The 20348-nt window shown below is 45.2% G+C and overlaps 1 protein-coding gene across 2 annotated transcripts in view; it reads right to left on the bottom strand.

Moving 5' to 3' along the window:
- LOC144116285 (uncharacterized) overlaps positions 1-20348 on the bottom strand; it is a 284670-nt gene that overhangs the window by 241033 nt on the left and 23289 nt on the right. For both annotated transcript variants that reach the window (XM_077651022.1, XM_077651023.1), the window contains exons 3-4: positions 15986-16175; positions 1130-1225 (exon numbers count right to left, since the gene is read on the bottom strand). In XM_077651022.1, coding sequence (XP_077507148.1) covers positions 1130-1225; positions 15986-16175 — 286 coding nt within the window. The remainder of the gene's footprint in view (positions 1-1129; positions 1226-15985; positions 16176-20348) is intronic.

Below are 20348 nucleotides of genomic sequence, written 5' to 3'. Positions count from 1 at the left end.
TGTCGAATAGAAGACTGATACCGCTCCGGCCCTTCGAGTTCGGTCCTGCGGGTTCCTGTTATTTTAATGCGAAAGCACTCGTACGCTCACCGACTCTCACCATGAATCTTCTCAACCGATCTTAAGGCCTTTGGCCTTTGCGTGGCAACAGCGACGTCCCGTAAAGTTTGTTGCATGTAAAATAAATAAAATAAATATTGCCGTGACTGGGATTTCAAATCGAGGCGGAGCGAGCAGATCAGCTACGCTGGCCGGTGCACCAGAGCGCTGAGATATCGTCGCAGCATTTTTTTCTTTATTGCATGGAAATGTAACCCGCTAAGCTCACACCAATCAATCCTCGTGTTAAAATGTAACGCTCTCTCGCGCTGTGCACTGCACATTGTGGTCTTCACTAATTTGAATCCGCGGCGCGAAGAGAGATCAGCTTATGTTTGATCAGAGTTTAACCTGAGTATTGTATTGCCGCCAATGGCACCAACGACGCAGAAAAGAAAACCGATGAGGGAATCAGGATAAACTAATGTTTCCGCACGTCTGGTCGATTTAAGTACGTTAAAACCTTGTCATTTTTTTAAAACTGGTCAGCATTACAAGTACAGGAAAAAAACAAACGTTTGACCAGTTTATTCGAGAATAATAGGTCGCGTTATAACAAGCAAGGCATCCCAGCGCTCCGTGCAATGGCTGCCATTTTTTTCTTCTTAAAGAAAAGTTTGTGTGGATGGTGCCTCACCTTACGCGTCTCCGTTTCTGTTTTTTTTTTTTTGCAGATATTCGCCTGTGGCATCTTTTGCGTCAATCTCAGCATTTTGCTGACTATAGTTATGTGCTTATGTTGTCCTTTTTAGGCCCCACTGTTTCTTATTAAACCTTATGTGAACGCTGTTGTTGCAACAAAATTTTGCAGATTAAGTGGAGTTAACCGTGCTCGTTATCCGCAAAACCAACTTCCTGAAAACTTTTCGAAAATCACTTTCCACGTAACCGACTTTCGGAAGGCATTAAGTTCGTGTCTGTTCGTAACGGAACAGACACGAATGCACTGCCTGCATCCCACTTTTCCCATCAGCTCCCCGGCCCATACCATTCAAAGCGCAATGAAGGAAGCGCAAACAAAAATACTTACCATCGTCGGCGTAGAAAAACGGCAGGGCAGCTGCACCAAACGTAGCAAGAATACAGGCACGAAAGCAGAAGCCTGCGATGGGATGGCTTCGCTCCCCTGCGGCACACACAGAGGCTTCAGTTAATCGACACGACCAGGACGCGAATGCAGTATCACGGAAGGTTTCATAGACGTTGAATATCGAAATTTTCCCATGCGCACAAATTATCTCAGGGTAAATGAAGCTTTGGGCGAAGCAAAAAGGCGCTGTTTGGTAACCTACTCTTTCCAGTTTTCTGATAGGCCTACCTGCCAGTTTGGAATTCCGGAATTAATGCCGAAGCCGGCGACTACCATTGTTTGTTTGCTATCACCTTTTTATCCCAGATGGGGGCTAGAAATGCTAGGGGACAAAAAAAAGAATATCGACCTTTGCAATATACAGGCCGAAAGCTTATTAAAAACAACATTGTAGGTGCCTATTACAATTACGCTTGCTGTACTTTCCCGCACGGAGCTTTTTGCAGCCCCCCCGCAAATGTCCGGTGAGCAAAAGCTAGTAGAGAGCGTGATGTGATGTGCACAGAAACGTCACAGTCCCTCCTCTCTTGGATGATGTCGATGAAGCCCGTGGTATTTCGGTGCTCTTTTCCGAGAGCGATACGGTGACACGAGCCGCAGATAAATGTGCTTCACAGGCTCAACCCGGCGTTTCTGCCAGTCCTCTATTACGGCTTTGTCGCGCTGTTGAACGTAAATTTTCTCCACAGGCAGAGGCTTCCAGCAGCGTATTCTAAGGTGCAGGGCGTTTCACCTAAGATTACACAATTTTAAGATTAGGCTTTCTGACTTAGAAGAGTGCTTTTTTCGGCACAGCATTTCCAGCAATGTAGTACATTAGAATGCAGCTAAGATGAGCTGTCTAGCAGGCTGTTAACTAATACTGAGTGCTAACTTGTTAAAGCAAGGAGCCCAACAATAATAGTTAAAAGTTAACTATTCATTAATAGTTAACCGAGCCGCTATTTAGTACTTCGTAGCTCTCTTCTAATGTACTACACCGCTCACAATGCTAAGCCCAAAAAAGCGCTCTGCTATCTAAAAAAAGCTTATTTTTAAAATTTGTGTGAAGTGAAATATCCTGTATACGCACGTCGGTGACGAGTCACAACATTTGGTGCACGTGCATGATAGGGTTTGCCTGTCATTTCCTCAATCCAAGGGAAGTGCAGCGTCAACGAGTCGAGTGTCACGACCCACTGGAGGTAGTTGATACGGGCGGCGGTGCTAAAGTTTAAGCTGCTCAAAAGTAGAAAACGGGGCGAAGCTTTTAGTGCACGCACTGCTTGCCTTTCCATAGCTTTCATGCCTTTCACGACTCTTTGCCTGATATTCCCGTTCTTGAGATGGCAAAAATGTTACGATGTGCTTAGAGTTTCACTCATATGTTGATATGAGCCAGCACGGACGGTCGTAAAGCGCTGTTTCTAGCTGTGGGAAGTTCAAAAGAAACTTGGGATGATGGGCCACAGAAGTTATAAAACGAAAAAATACTGCTCAAACTTTCTGTAAAATTCAGATCGCACTGAGCTGTTTCCTGAAAGAAAACAGATGACAATTCCATCCATGTTCTATTAAAGCAAAAATCAGTTCTGTGTCTCGTTCTTGGTATGTTGTCCGGTAGCAACAGACGCATTCATAGCCAAGACAATTAAATTTAAAAACCCTACTGATTCAAACTGGGCCGCTTCTATCTGCCAGAAAATTCGCTCCTGAAACGAAGACGCATCGTGGCCACATGGGCCGCCGGCTATCATGGTGTCAAGGTTACCACGGATCACGCAAGGCAGAGATACTCACAGCTGATTTGCGAGCGGCTGCGTCTCGTCGTTATGCACGCGTGGAGTAGAACTAGGCTCCTTCGGAGCGAGAAAAACGACGTGAAGTTATTGAGGGCGGCCGCAGACTGCAGAGGAAACAGCTGACCCCGCTCGCACATCGTATACATAGGCGACGACGACGCAAGCGTAAGGCCTCCGGTGCGATCTCTCCTGTCGTGCAGTAAGCAATAAATCAAACAGAACGCCGTTCTCTAGGATTATTGCATGTTTTTTTTAACAACGCAGTACGTATCATCGCGCACATCGACCCTGCATCGTTAATGACTCTGCTGTGGTCACTGCGATATCTGCGCTCGTAAACTTCTTCCTACGGGCTATAAGCGGAAAAGAACCAGGATATGTTCCGCTCAACTGTAGTCTATGTGCTGCCGGCTATTAAAAATATAGCTGGGGCTTAAATACACTTAAAGCGATGTGTGACGCGCAAAAGTTCGGTGATGTAGATAGTGACGCCACAAGAGATACCATAGCAACGCGATGGCGCAAATCGTAAATCCGTGAACTACTTTTTCATGGTAACCACAGGGCCAAATTTTTGTAAATTACTCGGGTCAAAGTTAGAGGTCAACATCGTGTCGGGCATACAGTCATTTACTGTTGGACATCGATTTGGGTCCAAATCGGCCAAAATCCGATTTCGTGGATTCTCCCGTTCCCGGGCAAAGTTTTAATATCAACATCGTGTTGGGCACGCTCAATTACAGTCGGACAAAGATTTTGGCCCAAATCGGGCAAAACTAAATTTGCGGGGTCACGCAGGCCAATGTTTTTGCAAACGACCCGGGTCAAATATGAAAGTCGCCGTCGTCTGTCACAGGCTCAGTTATGTTTTGACATCGATTTTGGTGCAAATTCTCAAGGTCAACCTCCAAGATCAAATTTCGGGTGTGGCCCGTGCCAAATTCTTGCCTCTTGGCGTTTCAGTTGCTAAGGCAACGATCGGTGCACAATCAAGATAAACACAGTACGTATACGTAGGCTTAACATTAGCGTCGGAGTTCCAATGGCAAATTGCGATACACAAGCAAATTTTTTGCTGATCATTGGCATCCCAGTTGCTATGGGAAGAAGCCAAGCAGAAACTAGATGCGCAAGCGAGATTTTTTTTTCTGCTCTGACGATCATATGAGTGCTATGGCACTAAAGGGCAAAAAAATATGAGAATTATGTACACGCACCGTCCTGACCTGTTGATTTTTTTAAACCAGTTTTGAAAACGCTCTTTCTCCTGATATTGTTCAATTGCTGCAAGGTCAGTTTTGTGCAGCATCTTCATTGCTTGAAAACCTCCTCCCACGCCTAAGATTTTACATGACCTGTTCGTAGTTTTAGGTTTCGCTGTCTTTGTCCGTTCTCTTATTTACGCTAGCTAGCATGTCACACAGAATGGTAAGGTCTCGAATTAGCCTAGACTTGAGCAGCGAACGAAAGAAGCTAGTGAAGAAGTCCATTAAGGAGTTAGCGATAAGAGGGAAACTAGAGAAATTCAGGATATCGCTGCAGAATAGATATTCAGCCCTAACAGAGGAAGACCATCGGGATGCCCATACAATGAGCGATAATCTGAAAGCTATCATTAACGAGTGCGGAGTAGAAGTAGGCGGTAGGACGGTTCGACAGGATATCAGCAAGCTATCTCAGGAGACAAAATATCTTATTAAGAAACGCCAAAGCATGATGGCGTCTAACTCTTAAGACAGGACAGAACTAGCAGAGCTATCGAAGTTAATAAGCGCAAGGTAGCCGACATAAGGAAGTTTAATATGGAGAGAATTGAGCATGCTCTAAAGCGCGGAGGTAGCCTGAAAGCGGTGGAGAGGAAACTAGGAATTGGTTAAAAATCAGATGTATGCGTTAAGAGACAAGGAGGGCAATGACATTAGCAATATGGATAAGATAGATAAAGTAGCCTAGGAGTTCTACACAAGTGACAAATCTATACAATAGTGAATGTAATAAAAGGGTTAATGAGAGAGGCAGTAGCGCACAGCAATGCGTTATCCCACAAGTAAAGAAAGAGGAAGTAAGGAAAGGCTTAGGCGCAATGCAAATGGGAAAAACAGCTGGTGAAGATTAGGTAACAGCACATCTGTTGAAAGATGGAGGGGAAATTGTGCTAGAAAAACTAGCCACCCTGTATACGCAATGCCTTATTACCTCGACCGTACCAGAAGCTTCGAAGAACGCAAACATAATCTTAATTCATAAGGCAGTACACGCCAAGGACTAGAATAATTACACACCGATCAGCTTACTGTCCGTTGCCTAAAAGGTTTTACTAAGGTAATCACTAATAGAGTCAGGGAAACCTTAGACTTTAATCAACCAAATGATCAAGCAGGCTTTCGTAAAGGATCTTCAACAGTAGATAATATTCACACTATCAATCAGGTGATAGAGAAATGCGCCGAATATAACCAACCCCTATATATAGCCTTCATTGATTACGAGAAAGCATTCGACTGAGTGGAAACATCAGCTGTCATACAGGCACTGCGGAATCAGGGTGTAGAAGAGCCTTATGCGAAAATACAGGAAGATATCTACAGCAGCTGCAAAGCTACCATAGTCCTCGATAAAGTCAGCGATAAAATTCCAATAATGAAGGGCGTCAGGCAAGGAGATACGATCTCGCCAATGCTATTCACCGCCTTTTTACAGGAGGTATTCCGAGGCGTAAATTGGGAACAGTTGTGGATACAGTTGTGGATAAGAATTAATGCAGAATACCTAAATAATCTGCGATTCACTGATGACATTGCCTTGCTGAGTCACTCAGGAGATGAACTGCAAAGCATGATCGATGAGTTAGACAGATCAGAACGGTGGGTTTAAAAATTAACATGAAGAAAACCATACCTATGTTCAACAGTATAGCATGAGAATAGCAATTCACAATTGGCAGTGAGGTTCTGGAAGCGGTAAAGGAAAATGTCTACCGAGGGCAGGCAAGTAATGACAGCTGATCCGGATCATGAGAGGGAAATAACTAGAAGGATAAGAATGGGGTGGAGCGTAAGGCAAGTTCTCTCACATCATGAATAGCAGTTTATCAATATCCCTCAAGAGAAAAGTGTACAACAGCGGTATCTTACCGGTACTCGTCTACGGGGAAGAAATGTGGAGGCTAAAGAAATGCCTTCAGCTTAAGCTAAGGACAACGCAATGAGCCATGGAAAAAAAATTGATGGGTGTAACGTTAAGAGAACTGAAGCGGGCAGAGTGGGTGATGGGACAAACGCGGGTTAATGACATCCTATTCGAACTCAAGAGGAAGAAACGGACTTGGGCAGGGCATGTGATTTGAAGGCAAGACAACCGCTGGTCCTTAAGGGTAACGGAGTGGATTCTAAGAGAAGGAAAGCATAGCAGGGGGCGCAGAAGGTTAGGTGGGCGGATGAGATTAAGTTCGCAGGCATAGGATGGGTGCAGCTGGCAACGGACCATGTTATTTTGAGAGACATGAATGAGGCCTTTGCCCTGCAGTGGGTGTAGCCAGGCTGATGATGATGATGAACACGTCGCAGCCAGGATTCCAGCACCAACTAGCCCAGCTTTCTTGTTTAAGCACTTTTCCCAGCCGTCATTTCAGCGCTGTGGTACGATCGCTCTCGGCATTTTATTGCGTAAAATTTATATCTTTGGCTCGCCTCTTTTCTTTACTGTCCAAAGTTGCATATTTATTCCTCATAACCTTCAGCTATCTCAAGAACATGCCGAAACCTACCCCCGTTGAATATCGCCAACATTTAGTGCCAATTAGCACTGATACGCCTTCGGTAAGCTCTCGAAGATTGTGGGAGCCTTCAGAAAGACAAAGGCTCTTTAACACACGAAATTGTACCATTTTTGACTCTAAGAAGTAATCAGTGGGGTTGTTTTCGTAGCCAATATACATTACGCGATTATTTTGGCGTAATGTTGCCTTACGCGGGCGCCTTCTCTTGTTCCTAAATTACGTTCAGCCTCAACGAAATGCTTGAAACCACTAAACACCTGCCTTGAGGAAAACAACAAGGTCCTAGAATGCCTGCAGCCAGCACTGAAGGCTGTCAGGCTAGTCCATTTGATTTCACTGCAGCAAGAAATCATCGAGCAAAAGTGTCTTCTGTCAAGCTCGGTCGCATACGGCGACTGCGTACTAAGCAGAAAGCAAACGCAGTCCGGCTCGAACTAGATGTGGGCTCGAGAAGTCCAACTTCTCCAAGAGAATAAAAGTGCCGAGAGCTTTGAACCATGTTATTTTGCATGTAAACAGTTCACCGTAACAGAATCATCCTAATTACGGTCGCTGGTTCACAAAGGCCTGTTTATCTACCATAGATGTCAAATGATCCGAACTCTGGAAGACGTGACATCTATGTACCTAGATCGCTTTTCCCGCGCATTGTAGGCTTGTACCCAATACAATGGGGCTTACCGTAGGCAGAGCAGAAAAAATATTAAACTTTCTGTCGGTGTGAGCGCAGGTAACGCCATCAGTGTAAATGCTTTGCTGGAATGGCCGTCTGTCTTATTTTTTTTGGAAACAAGAGACCTTCGGTGAGACTCGAAGCTGGCGCGAAAGAAAAGGCCCTCATTTCATCAAGACTCAATTTTTGGTAGGGGGCGTTGGGCAAGGTAAATACAAGGTAAACAAGGTAAGACTTTTGGCTCGTGACGCCGTCAGTAGAGAACGCTTTTTTCGGAGCCCCAGCGAATTCGTTCGAAGCTAAGTGCTTTTTTGGTAGTTGCTTTTGTGCATGCTTTAGGGGCGGTAGTTAAAAACTGAGTTAGGGGTAGGAAGGCTAGAGGAGGTGTGCGTGCCGTAGGTCTTTGTGTAGGAATTTGGAGGGATTTTACGTTACATAGTCAGCCGGACGATGGGTCGGCAAGCTAGGAAAGCCAAAGTGGACGGGGAGCTAGTGCAGTGGCAGGAGTGGGACCGTTGGTGTTATTTAGACGACACCGAATTCGGGAGCTTAGCTGAGGCAGATGGGTATAGCTTCACGTGCAGGCTATGTAAGCGTTTCGAGGAGGCCGTTCGGACGTTGGAAGGGGAATGGGCAGCTACGATTAAGGAACTCAAAGGGGACCTGAAGGTGGAAAAGCGCATGGCAAATGCAATGGCCAAAGCTGAGGAGGTGGTAGGAGCCAACATGGATAAAAACCACCTTGTCGTTATCTAGGCTGGTCTCAACGATGTGCTGTAGGGGAGGAGCCAGAACCTCGAGAAAATCACGAAAAAGATTAGCGCACTCACGACGAACGACACGGTAGACAAGACAACACACCTTGTCGTTCGTCGTGAGTGCGCAAATCATTTTCGTGTTGCATTACCATCTAGCTCAGATGTCGATCCTTATTCACCTCGAGAAACAGAAGTGGGGATGCGTAGGCTTAGAGAGGCCTCTGAGAGTGTTCATGGGTGCATATGCACAATCACAGAGATCCAGAGGCAGTTTAGTGGAACGGAAAGAAGGGTGGTTGAGGCTAACCTTGTAAATAGGTTAATGAGTCAACGATTAGGATACGGGGCACTAGAAGTTAACAGGGATGTGTACGAGGTAAGCTCCCACCCTTTCGCAGAGGATGGCATTCACTACGGTGGTGCCGCTGGCAAGAGGGTAGGGAGTAGGATAGGTCGCCAGGCAACAGCTCTTTTGGGGGACACAGAACATTGAGAGAACCAGTGTAGACTAGGAAGAACCAAGGTCAAATAAATGACGGAACCATATGAGAAGAAATAGACACAAGGGTCCGGGCCAAGTTAATTCAGATATAGGTTCGATTAGTTTATTAGTTACCTGCATCGCCCCGCAGGGCATTACAGCAGGGGGGTACAGACTTCATTTATAGGTATAAAGCAATTATTGCAGTGCATGGAAAAATGCTTCGTTAGATGTAATACATACAATGCTCGATGGCAAACTGTTCCAGTCCCGAACAGTTCTAACAAAAAAAGAATAACGCAAGACGTCACCCTTGCAAGAAAATTCTCTGACCTTCAAACAGTGGTCTAGTCGCTTTGATATATAATGAGGTGCCTGGATATATTGTTCGCGGTTTATGCCAGTTTTTGAATAATAAATCTCATGGAAAAATTTCAATCTGATGTACCTTCTACGGTCCTTCAACTCTTGCCAGTTAAGTTTTCGTTTGCTTTCCGTCATACTAACTTGCCAATTATAATTACCAAGAACAAATCTAACTGCCCTATTCTGAATTTTCTCTAATTTTCCTACACACTCAGATGTGTGTGGGTCCCAGCAAACACATCCATATTCAAGTATGGAGCGTACGTAACTGAAATACAGCTGTGTTTTTAAGTTACTTGGTAAATGGCTAAAATTCCGCCGTAGAAAACCCAAACGTGACGCTGCCTTATTCGCAATATAATTAATGTGCTTATTCCATCGTAAGTCCGATGTAAAAAAGACGCCTAGATATTTAAATGACTTGCTTATGTTGAGAGTAAGATCATTAATTCTATACCTATACGGATGATTAGCACGTTTTCTTGTGAAGGTGACGTGAACAGTTTTGTTTATATTTAAGGACATGTCCCAACGTACACACCAGTCTGCCACAGTATCTAAATCAGTTTGCAGGATTTGTGAATCAGAAGTGGAATTTACTACTCTGTAAACAACACAATCATCGGCAAACATCCTGAATGAAGACTGTATGCCAACTGAAATATCATTAATATACAGCAAAAACAAAAGTGGTCCCAATACTGAGCCTTGGGGAACTCCCGACGTAACTGGTGCATACTGTGAAGAAATACCGTTCAGAACAACAGCCTGCCTTCGTAACGACAGATATTCTGCAATCCACGCAATTATTTTACAATCCAGGTTATACGCTTTCAATTTGGAGAGAAGAAGACTGTGCGCGACAACATCAAATGCCTTGCGGAAATCCAAGAAAACGCAGTCCACAATTTGTTGCTTATCGATTGCCGATGCCAAATCATGAACGAACTCCACCAGCTGCGTATTGCAGGAAAATCCACGCCTGAAACCATGTTGACTAGTGCATAAGAGATTGTGTTTGGTGAGATGGGCCATAACGCAACTATATATTACATGCTCCATAATATGCAAGATGGCAGGAATAGGCTAAAATGGGAGGAAATAGAAGAACAGCTAAGGAAGGAGGAGATAATGTTACATGGTTTACTGGAAACACATCTTAGAGACATGGAGCAACCCATTGTAGCCCAGACTACGCATGGGAATATTGCAATAGAATAGAGGGCAGTAGAAAGGGGGGTAGAATTAGGGCATTCATTCATGAAAGTATGAAATTTAAAAGGGTTAAACTAGGTTGCAAGGAACATTTATGTCTAACAGGAAAAGTGGCAGGGGAGCAAACACTCCTTGGATTTGTGTACCTGTGGACAGGAGCTAATGCCAAAGAGGAAAACAGAAGAATGGTAGAATGTATTGCAAGCTACATTGAACGAGGTAGGAGGACAGGGTGAGATAATTGTATTAGGCGACATGAATGCACACACAGAGTACCTGCAGTGGATGGCAACGCAGTTTCGACAGGAAGCATGCTGCAAGATATGTGTGACAGGCAGGGTAGGCAGGGTGAAGTTGTAGGCAACAATACCGAGAAGTGTGAAGGGCTCATAATATGGGAGACAGGGAGTCTGCACTCGACGATAGATTAAGCACATATGTCACATAGGATGTATAATAGATTAGAGGTAATGAGCATAGATGAACATGGTTCCATATGTCTAGGTTGTGCTCACAAGCGTATCAAGTTGAGTTTCAGAAGAGAAACCAATGAATGACTGAAGCTAGATGCACAATCAGAGGGGAATATTTCGTCAGAAAAGCAATTGGAATCAGCAGCTAAAAAATACGAAAGTAATTTTTGAGGATAATGAAACAGAATGAACTTATACCAAACTAACTCGATTACTTCAGCTAGAGCTAGTTAAGGTGCGAGTCAAGCCAAAAGGAAAAAGATGGAAACCCAAGAGTTGGTGCGATGAGGAGGTCAAGAAGGCGGTAGAGAAACGTCAGGAAGCGTCCATGGAGCAAAATTATTTCAGAAGTGGGGGGAACCAGAAGCCGAAGAAGACAGAAAACGGGATATCTTCGTGAAGTGTAGAAGGGAAGCTTCTTACTTGATTAATGAGAAAATTAGAAGAAAGGGTACCCAATGGATGTCAAAAGTAAATAAAAAGGTTAGAAAAGCAGCTAGGAATTCCAGCTCTATATACATTGAGTAATAAGACTATGCTAGAGCAAAGGTGTATTGTTGCAGATCAGGGTAGTCGACTAGAAGGGGATGAAGCAATGAAACACATAGGAAGAAGGATGACAGAAAACTTTAAACAAAGAAAAGTTGCACATATTTTATCGAAGCAGGATAGACCGGTTACTGCAAATGCTTCTCTTGAGGAGAGTGGGAAAAGGCAGGTAAGAAGGTTCCTAGTTCCACGTCGACAGGACCAGACGGTATTCTGATTATGTTAATAAATAGGCTAGGACCAAAATCCGAGCAAACATTATTACATGTAGTGAACAAACTGATATTGTATAGTAAAGGCCCCCGATGAATGGCGATTAAGCGGAATGAACATGATATATAAGAGAAAGGGGGACAAAGCTGACATAAATAACTACCGTCCCATAACAGTGACTTTTGCGGTTTACAGAGCGGTGATGCACATTATAAAGGACAGACTGCAGGCTTGGATGGAAAATGAGGGGGTGTTAGGGGAGCTACAAAAGGGTTCCGGAAACAAAGAAGGTTGGAGGACAATCTGTTCTCACTGACGCAGTGTATAGAGATTGCTGAAAAGGAACACAGGCCCCTATGGCTAGCATTTCTGGATATTAGGGAAGCCCAAGACAACGTTATTCAAGAGGATTTGTGGAACATACCGGGCACATTGGTTGTAGAATATGGAGTAATTAATCTTTTAAAAGATATATATATATAAAGGTAACATAGTGTTTATAAAATGGGAAAAATGTATCAGGGCCGGTAGGAATACAGCGGGGGTTTAGGCAAAGATTTCCACGGTCTCCTTTGTTGTTCATGTTGTAGCTGCATGGGTTACAGACCAAACTAGAGAGCAACAGACTAGGCTTCAACATTTCTTTTTTTCAAGCAAGGAGAATGAATTAAACAATCATTACCGTGAATAATTACGCGGATGATAGTGCTAACGGCTTACAACAAGGAAGATTTGCAGAAGTTGATAGACATTTGTGGTACAGAGGTAGATAGATTAGGCTTCAAGTTGAGTAAGGAAGAATCTGCAGTCATAATATTTAATGATGAGGGCGGGGAGCATAAAACACAGGAGTTCGCGATGGAAGTAGCGAATGAGTACAAGAATCGTGGGGTGTGGATAAATAATGGTGCTGAGTATCTAACTGTGCATGAAAATATGTAATTAATAAAGCTATCAGGAATGCAGTTGTCATGAAAAATAGGCACTGTGAAATTACTGTATGTAAGGAGTGGTAAGGGGGATCTGGAAACGGGTGATGGTTCCTAGTCTGACTTTCGGAAATGCGGTCCTGGGCATGAGACCAGATGTTCAAGCAAGGTTAGAAATCAAATAACGTGGCGTAGGGAGGCTAGCTTTGGGAGCACATGGCAATACACCAAATTAGGTGGTACAGAGTGATATGGGATGGGCGTCGTTCGAAAGCATAGAAGCTAGCAGTAAGATATCATTTGAGGAGCGATTGATAAAAATGGGGGAAAAGCAGTGGGCTAGGAAAGTTTTCAGACACCTATACGCAAAGAATGCTGATACGAAATGGAGAAAGCGAAAAAGAAAATTGAAAAAGCAATTATCTGGACAGCAGTTGGGGGGGTGGGGGGGGGGCAAATAGGCAATTGTCGGTTAAGAAAAAGTTAACAAGACATACAGAGCTCTGTGGACAAGAGCGATGCTGACGAAATCGGCATTGGGAGCATACAATAATTTTAAGCAGGAAATTGACGAAGAAAATATGTATGATAATTGTAGGGGATGCTCTTTGTTGTTCGACACCAGGACAGGACTTGTGCGGACTAAGAGGTATAGAGTCAGGTGCCACGAGACAGACTCGTTGTACGGTGCTTGTGGAGAGGAGGAGGAAACAGATGAACATTTGATACTTTTCTTTAAAGGGCTTCATCCTACAGTGGAAAGGAGCGGGGCTGATTTGTTCAAAGCACTGGGCTTTAAGGGGAGTGAAGGAAAAGTAGATTTTACGCGTGTAGAAGTAACCAAGCGAAGGTTTTCTGACTGGTGGCTAGGTGGCTTGAACCACCGCCTGATTTAAAGGACTCAGCCTTATCCATCCATCCATCCATCCATACAAGGGCAAGGGAAGCTGGAAAAAGAATGAGGTGAAAGTAGCGCACGCGCAAGACAAATACTCTAGGAAACGAGATCAGGAGACTGGAAACGAAAGTGTGATAGTAGCAGGGGACTAGAATATTTGCAAGGGAGGAGAAGCGATAAAGGAAATTACTGAACGACGAAGCAGAAGTAAAATTTACTGCACTGTCGGGAAGGGGGGCGGCTACGGAGTCAATCATTTAACATACAAAACGTTAGGTACAGGAGAAAAATGAAGGCCGAAATCATTTCGTGGTGGCTAGAAGCTTGAACGACGTTCTTAAGAGGGAAGGAGGAGGGGTGTCAATGTGTGTAGGAAGGGGATTGGAAGACATGCGAATGACTACTCCGCACTTGAGGATAGCGATGTGCACAGTACTAGAACTGTGTTGGCAGAAGCAGTGTTGGCAGCAAATCGAGATAGGAGGAAGCTGGCATATGAAATGGTGTTTTAGGTAGTTAAAACCCACAAGGAATTTCGAACAGCGGGACGCAAGAAGTGTTTCCAACAGGGTGGCAGCCGTTTTAATCATGGCATGGGCGGAACGGAAGTTTGGCCGCTTGCGGATAACGCAACAGGCTTTTTAAGGGTTCTGGAGGCGCTTAGAAACAGAGATTAAGGCCAGACGGGCAGGACTGAAGAGGCGGAGGTTTGGGGAGAACAACAGAATGAATTCAGTGAAGGGCATTGAATAAAGAACATGTTCGCAGCCACCCATTGTATCGAAATTGTTGCAAGCGAAGCGTGATCACTGTGAATGGCGTTTTTAGACGTCAAAGAGGGTTATGACAATGTAAAAAACCTGCCCTGTTATATACATTTAGGAAAAAAGGGGGTGCGGATGTGAACGAATATGTTTATTAAAAGCAGTCTGCATGGAGAACAAGGCAGCTGTGAATTGGCAGGAATTGGAAGACGCAGAATGAGTAGCGTTTAAAAGGTACTTTGGCAAGGATGCCTTTGGCAAGGATGACCCGCCGCGGTGGCTCCGTGGTTAGGGCGCTCGGCTACTGATCCGGAGTTCCCTGGTTCGAACCCGACCGCGGCGGTTGCGTTTTTATGGAGGCAAAACGCTAAGGCGCCCGTGTGCTGTGCGATGTCAGTGCACGTTAAAGATCCCCAGGTGGTCCAAATTATTCCGGAGCCCTCCACTACGGCACCTCTTTCTTCCTTTCTTCTTTCACTCCTCCTTTATTCCTTCCCTTACGGCGCGGTTCAGGTGTCCAACGATATTGGAGACAGATACTGCGCCATTTCATTTCCACAAGAACCAATTCTTATTATTAAGGATGCCCTTTATCACCACTGCTATATATGTTCTGCATCAGGGCTATTGAACGGAAGACAGAAACGAGATGATTAGCGTTTACTTTGTCGTGGTGGTGAAGGGGCCAATTGGAGACAAGTCGCATACCGGGATTCATATATGCCGAGGACATCGTTCTTCTAGCAGACTTGCCTGATATTTCTGGAAAAGGTGCGTAAGCTCTAGGATTGAGATTTAGCGCTGGGAAATCGGGAGTCACCATTTTAAGTGATGACGCTGCTACGATGACGCTACAAAACTTAGAAACCTGCAGTAAAAACTCGCAGAGGCCAGCAGGTCTCATGGTATATGGATAAATGATCGCATACAGTACAAGTGAGATCAAGGGGGTAATTTATAAATATTGGAGAAAGAAGCGCAGCTGTCTTGAAGAATTGAGTGCTATTGGGTTCTGACAATTATGAAGTTATTCGAGGACTATCGAAATACACAATGGTACCGGGCTGGACGTTGTCACAAATTCGTCACTTGAAATAAAGCAGAGGACAGTTGGTAAGGTTTTCTTTGAGGCACATGGAAACACTTTTAATGAAAAAGTTCAAGGTGATATGGGGTGGTCAACTTTCGATGCGCGTGAGGCAAAAAATTGAGGTGGATTATGAAGAACGGTTACGACATGTGGGTGAGAAGTGATGGGCGGAAAAATTTTCAGGTGCTTATACAGATGTAGTCTCACTACTACAGGAAGGCAAAGAACAAGACAGCTAGCTAATAAATAGAGATATCAAAGGGAAGAAACCGACAGTAAGGCAACTTTGAAACAAAGTACGATTCTCAAAAGCTGTACTAACCGGCAAAGCAAAAAAGATGAAGCCGTAGTTGAAGCTCTGTAGAACGGAATACTTCTTTCCAGTCTAAAACCGAGTGGCTTATTTTTCGAGTCCAAAACTGGGTGAGTATGGGCGAAGTGCCAGGAAAAATTTGACTCCACGGATGACGTTTGCAGTTGCTGCATGAAAGACAGCGAAACGAGAGAACATATTCCTATTCAATGTAGGGTCCTCGAGCCATCAGTGCAAGATGCCGCCACTGGACTTCGCGAAGAACTGAGGTGTCGGAACTGCCAGGACATGCTTAAATTAAAAAAGAGGAGAGGCAAAAGACGTCTAGAGGATTTGTGGAGAAGGTTAAGAGAGTAGCATATAGATAAGAAGAAAATTGGCAATTAATCCGAAGATATTGAGCATACATGAAAAAAATGTCTAGATGACAGTTGTCACTATCCCGACACAAAAGGAAACTGTCGGTCTGTCCGCCCGTCCGTCTGTGTCTGTTCCGCCTTTTGCTTCCACAGTACCTGGAGCAGAAGCATCACTCCCAGGCAGGCAGTGCAGCGGGCGGCTGGTGGACGGAGGTCGGGCAGCCAGCGGGGGCCCACCATGGTCAGTAGGAGCAGCGCCACAGAGCCCACTACGCCGACAGCGGCGGCGCTCACCCGGTTCAGGAGGTACCGCGACAACGTGTCCCAGTCAATCACGTCGATAGCGCTGCACACGTACAGAAACCGTGTGCAGCAGTTGTCTCTGTGCAGCCCAAGAGTGTTCAGGGATGCGCGAAGCGGGAAATGCAAAGATGCTTGGAAGAACTGTCCTACTGTCCTTAGGGACGTTCACACGCTTAACGCCCGTCTCGAGTGCTCGAATGGCAGTTCTGGTGTGTGTTGGTAACATTTGTGAATCGCGCCAGAATCGATGGCCCTACCACCACCACAACGGCTCACACTGAGTCACCATGAACATTCCTAGTACAGTCGCTAGTAAAGGTTTGCGGATTGGGCGCACGCTAAAAAAAATTTGACGCCGTCACGCAAGCCAGCGGCCTTAAATGCCTGAAGGGTTGAGGGTATGTCGCTGATCTATCCTCTGGTTTCAATACTAGGTGAACGGATCAACTTGCAGCGCTATGATAATCTAGCTTCTGAGCACACGCCTGCCATAAACATTTTATGCAGACTGTAGGTCATAAAGTTTGAGCGTGAACGCTGCAAAGCCTGCCGCTCTGTACAATCAGCGCAGCCGATAGGGAGTGCTGGCACGCAGTTCGCGTGCGAGATAAGCGCGGCTAAGGCTGTTTGATGAGCGGATGCACTTCCGGCCATCAATGCGGTCTGTTGCCGCGTCTAGCCGGGCAGTCTGCTGCGTTAGCTATCTACAACACGCAATGATAACAGCTCGGGAAAGGCGCACGGATATTAATGCCGCATGCCGGGTGCGCAGCGACAAGAATTGTAATGTACTGTCCGACTGTCAAACTTCCGTGTTTTATGTTTTGATAAGTGTTTGGAGCCAGCCAAGAAAGCTGCCGTGCCTTAGTTTTCGAGCTATCACATTTGTGGCCAGTAGTACGGAACTACCGTGAGGGGGAAAATTTTTTATTGGTTAGATTTCTTGTTCATAAAGATATAACATATATACTTTGATAACAGTGATAATATTACGCTTACAAGTGATCCCTGCGCTGTTTCCTTGCACTTCTTCGGAGCCACACAATGGTGCGTGTACCCGACGAAGAGCTAAGGCGCATTATCCACCTAGCGTTGGTCGATAAAGCGCATTACCGACATGTATGTAAGAACCGAGTATGCCATAAAACTACACTCTAAAAAAAGAGGTGTAAAAAAGGGGTAAGAAAGGGGTAACTTCGAATTTTACCCCTTCTCGGAAGACATGGAATAACTTTGCACCCTTGAAATACCTACTGCGAGACGTTTAGTCTGTTTCGTGAAAGTTGCACCTTTTTATCCCTTTTTGTCAGTGTTGAGAACTGTGTTTCGTTTTTTATGCCAAATATGGCGGAAAAATGCTTCCTGGGATTTCTCCTAGAGGACACTTTGCGTTTAGTGACTGAAATGTCTAAGCCCAAAGTAATACTGCGGCTTTGCACTTGCACAGTATCTCCATGCTAGCGGGTTCTTTTTACTGAAAAGCGCAGTTTTTTTTTTAAGAAGCAAACTTTGAAGCGCGGCCGTTCTAGTTGATCAAAAAGACATCTTTTTTCTATGTTGAAGTTAGAGCAAGATGTCTTATAAGAAGAAAAAGCTTTGTATAGAAACTTTGCTGTTTTTTATCCTCCGAGAGTTGCTGATCATAACTTACCACTCTAGGTGTTATTTTCCCTCCAGCAACAAAACTGCAAACAATGACAATGACGAATATTTTCTTATGGTGCAATGCTCAAAGAGGCAGCCAGAAGAAATACATATATGTGAGGTCAGGATTGATTTCCACAACCTTCGTTTTTTAAACTTGCATGAATCAAGGTTTTTGTATTTCTTCATTCTTCAAATACGAGGTAGCACATTGTTTTACTTATAGCTTTAAGATGGTGCCGTGACCAACGTTGTTTGTAAAGCATGTCGGATGAGTTCAGTTGCATGAATGCGTCCTTGAAGCAAGTTGTCCTTAAGCGGTGAGCACCCTCAGCGATGTAAAATTGGACCCTCGTGGTAGTACGCGGGCCGCGTTTATACTCCGACGTAACGTGCGCGCGCGGCACGGCGACGTCACGTTGGCCACAGCGAGACCCTCTAGACTCCAACGGCGCTTGACCGCCGACGCGTTCGGCGGGTTCGGCGCACCTCGACCACACCAGCGGCAACTTGGAGGGTGTTTCGATTTCGCTCCGAGCGCGTCAGCCTCCGCCGGCCCGGCCAGACCGGTTCCGCCTCTCCTCGAGGCGTCGTTTTCCCGTTTTCCAAAACTGATGGGAACCGTCTGGAGTTCAGGTTTGCACAGATTAAGGTGAATACCCCTCTCCATTTCTGAAAAGATTACAATGGAGGGCGACAGACTCATCTCTCTTCACACTACCCCGGTTCTGGGTAGAGCAGGAAGTGAAAACCAGTCGGTGAACGAGGGTGTCTGTCGGAAAGCAACTTCTTTTAAGTCAGTTTTTCTGGAATTTTGAAACTTGAAACCGAAAATTCTTCTTCACGGGAATACAGCCTTTTAATTCCCTGCTCTGCCAACAGAGGGAACGTGAGTCAATCGCCTTCCATTTTATTCTTTTTATAAAAGGAGAGAGATTGACGGCCGTTAATCTCAGTGAACCTGAAGCCCCACAGGTTACCACCAAATTTCGAGATCAAGTGTAAAGGGTGGTTCACATGCAAGCGATTCGGCGAATAGAGCGAACAGCGGCGCGGCGCTGCGAAGCGTTTCGCGAGCTTTCGGTTCACATTCATCGCCGCTGCGCGTTTCCCACCGCTACAGTGGCTAGAATTACAGCCACTGCACAACTACAGTGAACTAGAAGTTTAACTGTTGCGCAGCCGCTGCGAAAGCCAATGTTGCTGGCAAAACATATGCGCTTGCAACCGGTTTTGGTGCCCTGCAAACACAAAAAAGCGTAATATATCAGCACAATTTTGTCGTGTATTGTCATAGTTTACTTGAATAAATATAAATCTTGCGTTTTAAGCATTCAACACCACTTTACATAATTTCTTTTTTAAACAAGATTTTTTTACGTGTGGCGTGCAAACACAAACACTGGTCTATGCGCATGCTATCTTGCACGATGCCTCTACTGGTCACGTGGCAACGCCGAGCCGTCATTGGTTGAGATGCGGTGCTGCCGCGTCGCCGCCGCGAAAATTTCCAACTTACCCGAACCTCGCCGCCCCAACCGCTGGAGCTTGCTTCGCCACTTGAGAGAGGGTGTATGCGCCGCGGCGGCGGGATTCGCGAGCGGTTCGCTTACATGTGAAAAGGGCCGAAGGGTACTCTGTTGCACCGTTGTACCTGTTTCGACCTGCTCCTCGCATTCGTAGCCATGCTTTGCACACAAAATAAGAGAGAGCGAGTATTTATTGTGGATAAGCTAAATACTAGTGCTGGTACAGGAACGGAACTCGTCGCCCTATAGTGTCAATGGAAATTTTGGATTCACTGGAATGTTTGGCTACTCATTTTGTCCTTTCAACAACTCCCCTCTCATACAGATAAAAAAGCATCTTCCCTCTTCCTTTTCGAACAAGAATGCGGAAACGTGAACAAGGGTTTTCGTTTGAAAAATATGTGCTATATTGCAGAGGGTGTTACTATATATTCTGCAAGTTGTCAACTGACCACTTGCGGATACCAGTAAGTCATCATTTCCGGAAAGCTTGTTTTCCAACTAAAAGGTCTCGAACCCAAACGACACACTCACATTCTTCTTGAGAATTAAAACTCCGGATGGTCGCGCGCTCTCTGCAGCAGAGGCTAGGCAGTGAGAGGAAAATGCCTTCGTCGCGTTCTGTGGTGTGTGGATTGTTCATTGTTCGGGCTACAGGTGCAGAGGGGTGAATGGAAGAAGTTAGAGCGCCGGAAGTTAAAGCGCAGGCGCGATGAATTTTAGCGCCAGGTACAAAAAGCAGTCCAGCCAGCAATATGGCGGTACGTGGAAACATGTATAGCAAGAAGGAAAAGAGAAAGAATGGCTTTAGAAGAGCAAAAAATCATGAATGAGAAGTGCACCCTTCCTTGCCTCTGAAAAACACCGCTCCTATTGCTGACATGCTGACTTGGAATCCCCTTGGAATGCAGCTCTGATCTTTTCACACTGTACTCCTCTCCGGGGGGTAACAGACGAGTTGGTACCTGCTTAGTGGCTTTGTCCTGTGTCTCGCTGCATGTTTCATTAGCTTCCAGTTCCTAGTTCCTACATCCCTATTATTC

The sequence above is a fragment of the Amblyomma americanum genome, chromosome 1, assembly GCF_052857255.1.
Source record: "Amblyomma americanum isolate KBUSLIRL-KWMA chromosome 1, ASM5285725v1, whole genome shotgun sequence".
Classification (NCBI taxonomy): Eukaryota; Metazoa; Arthropoda; class Arachnida; order Ixodida; family Ixodidae; genus Amblyomma; species Amblyomma americanum.
The sequence above is the reverse complement of the archived record's forward strand: the minus strand, read 5'-3'. Positions and strand labels throughout refer to the sequence as shown.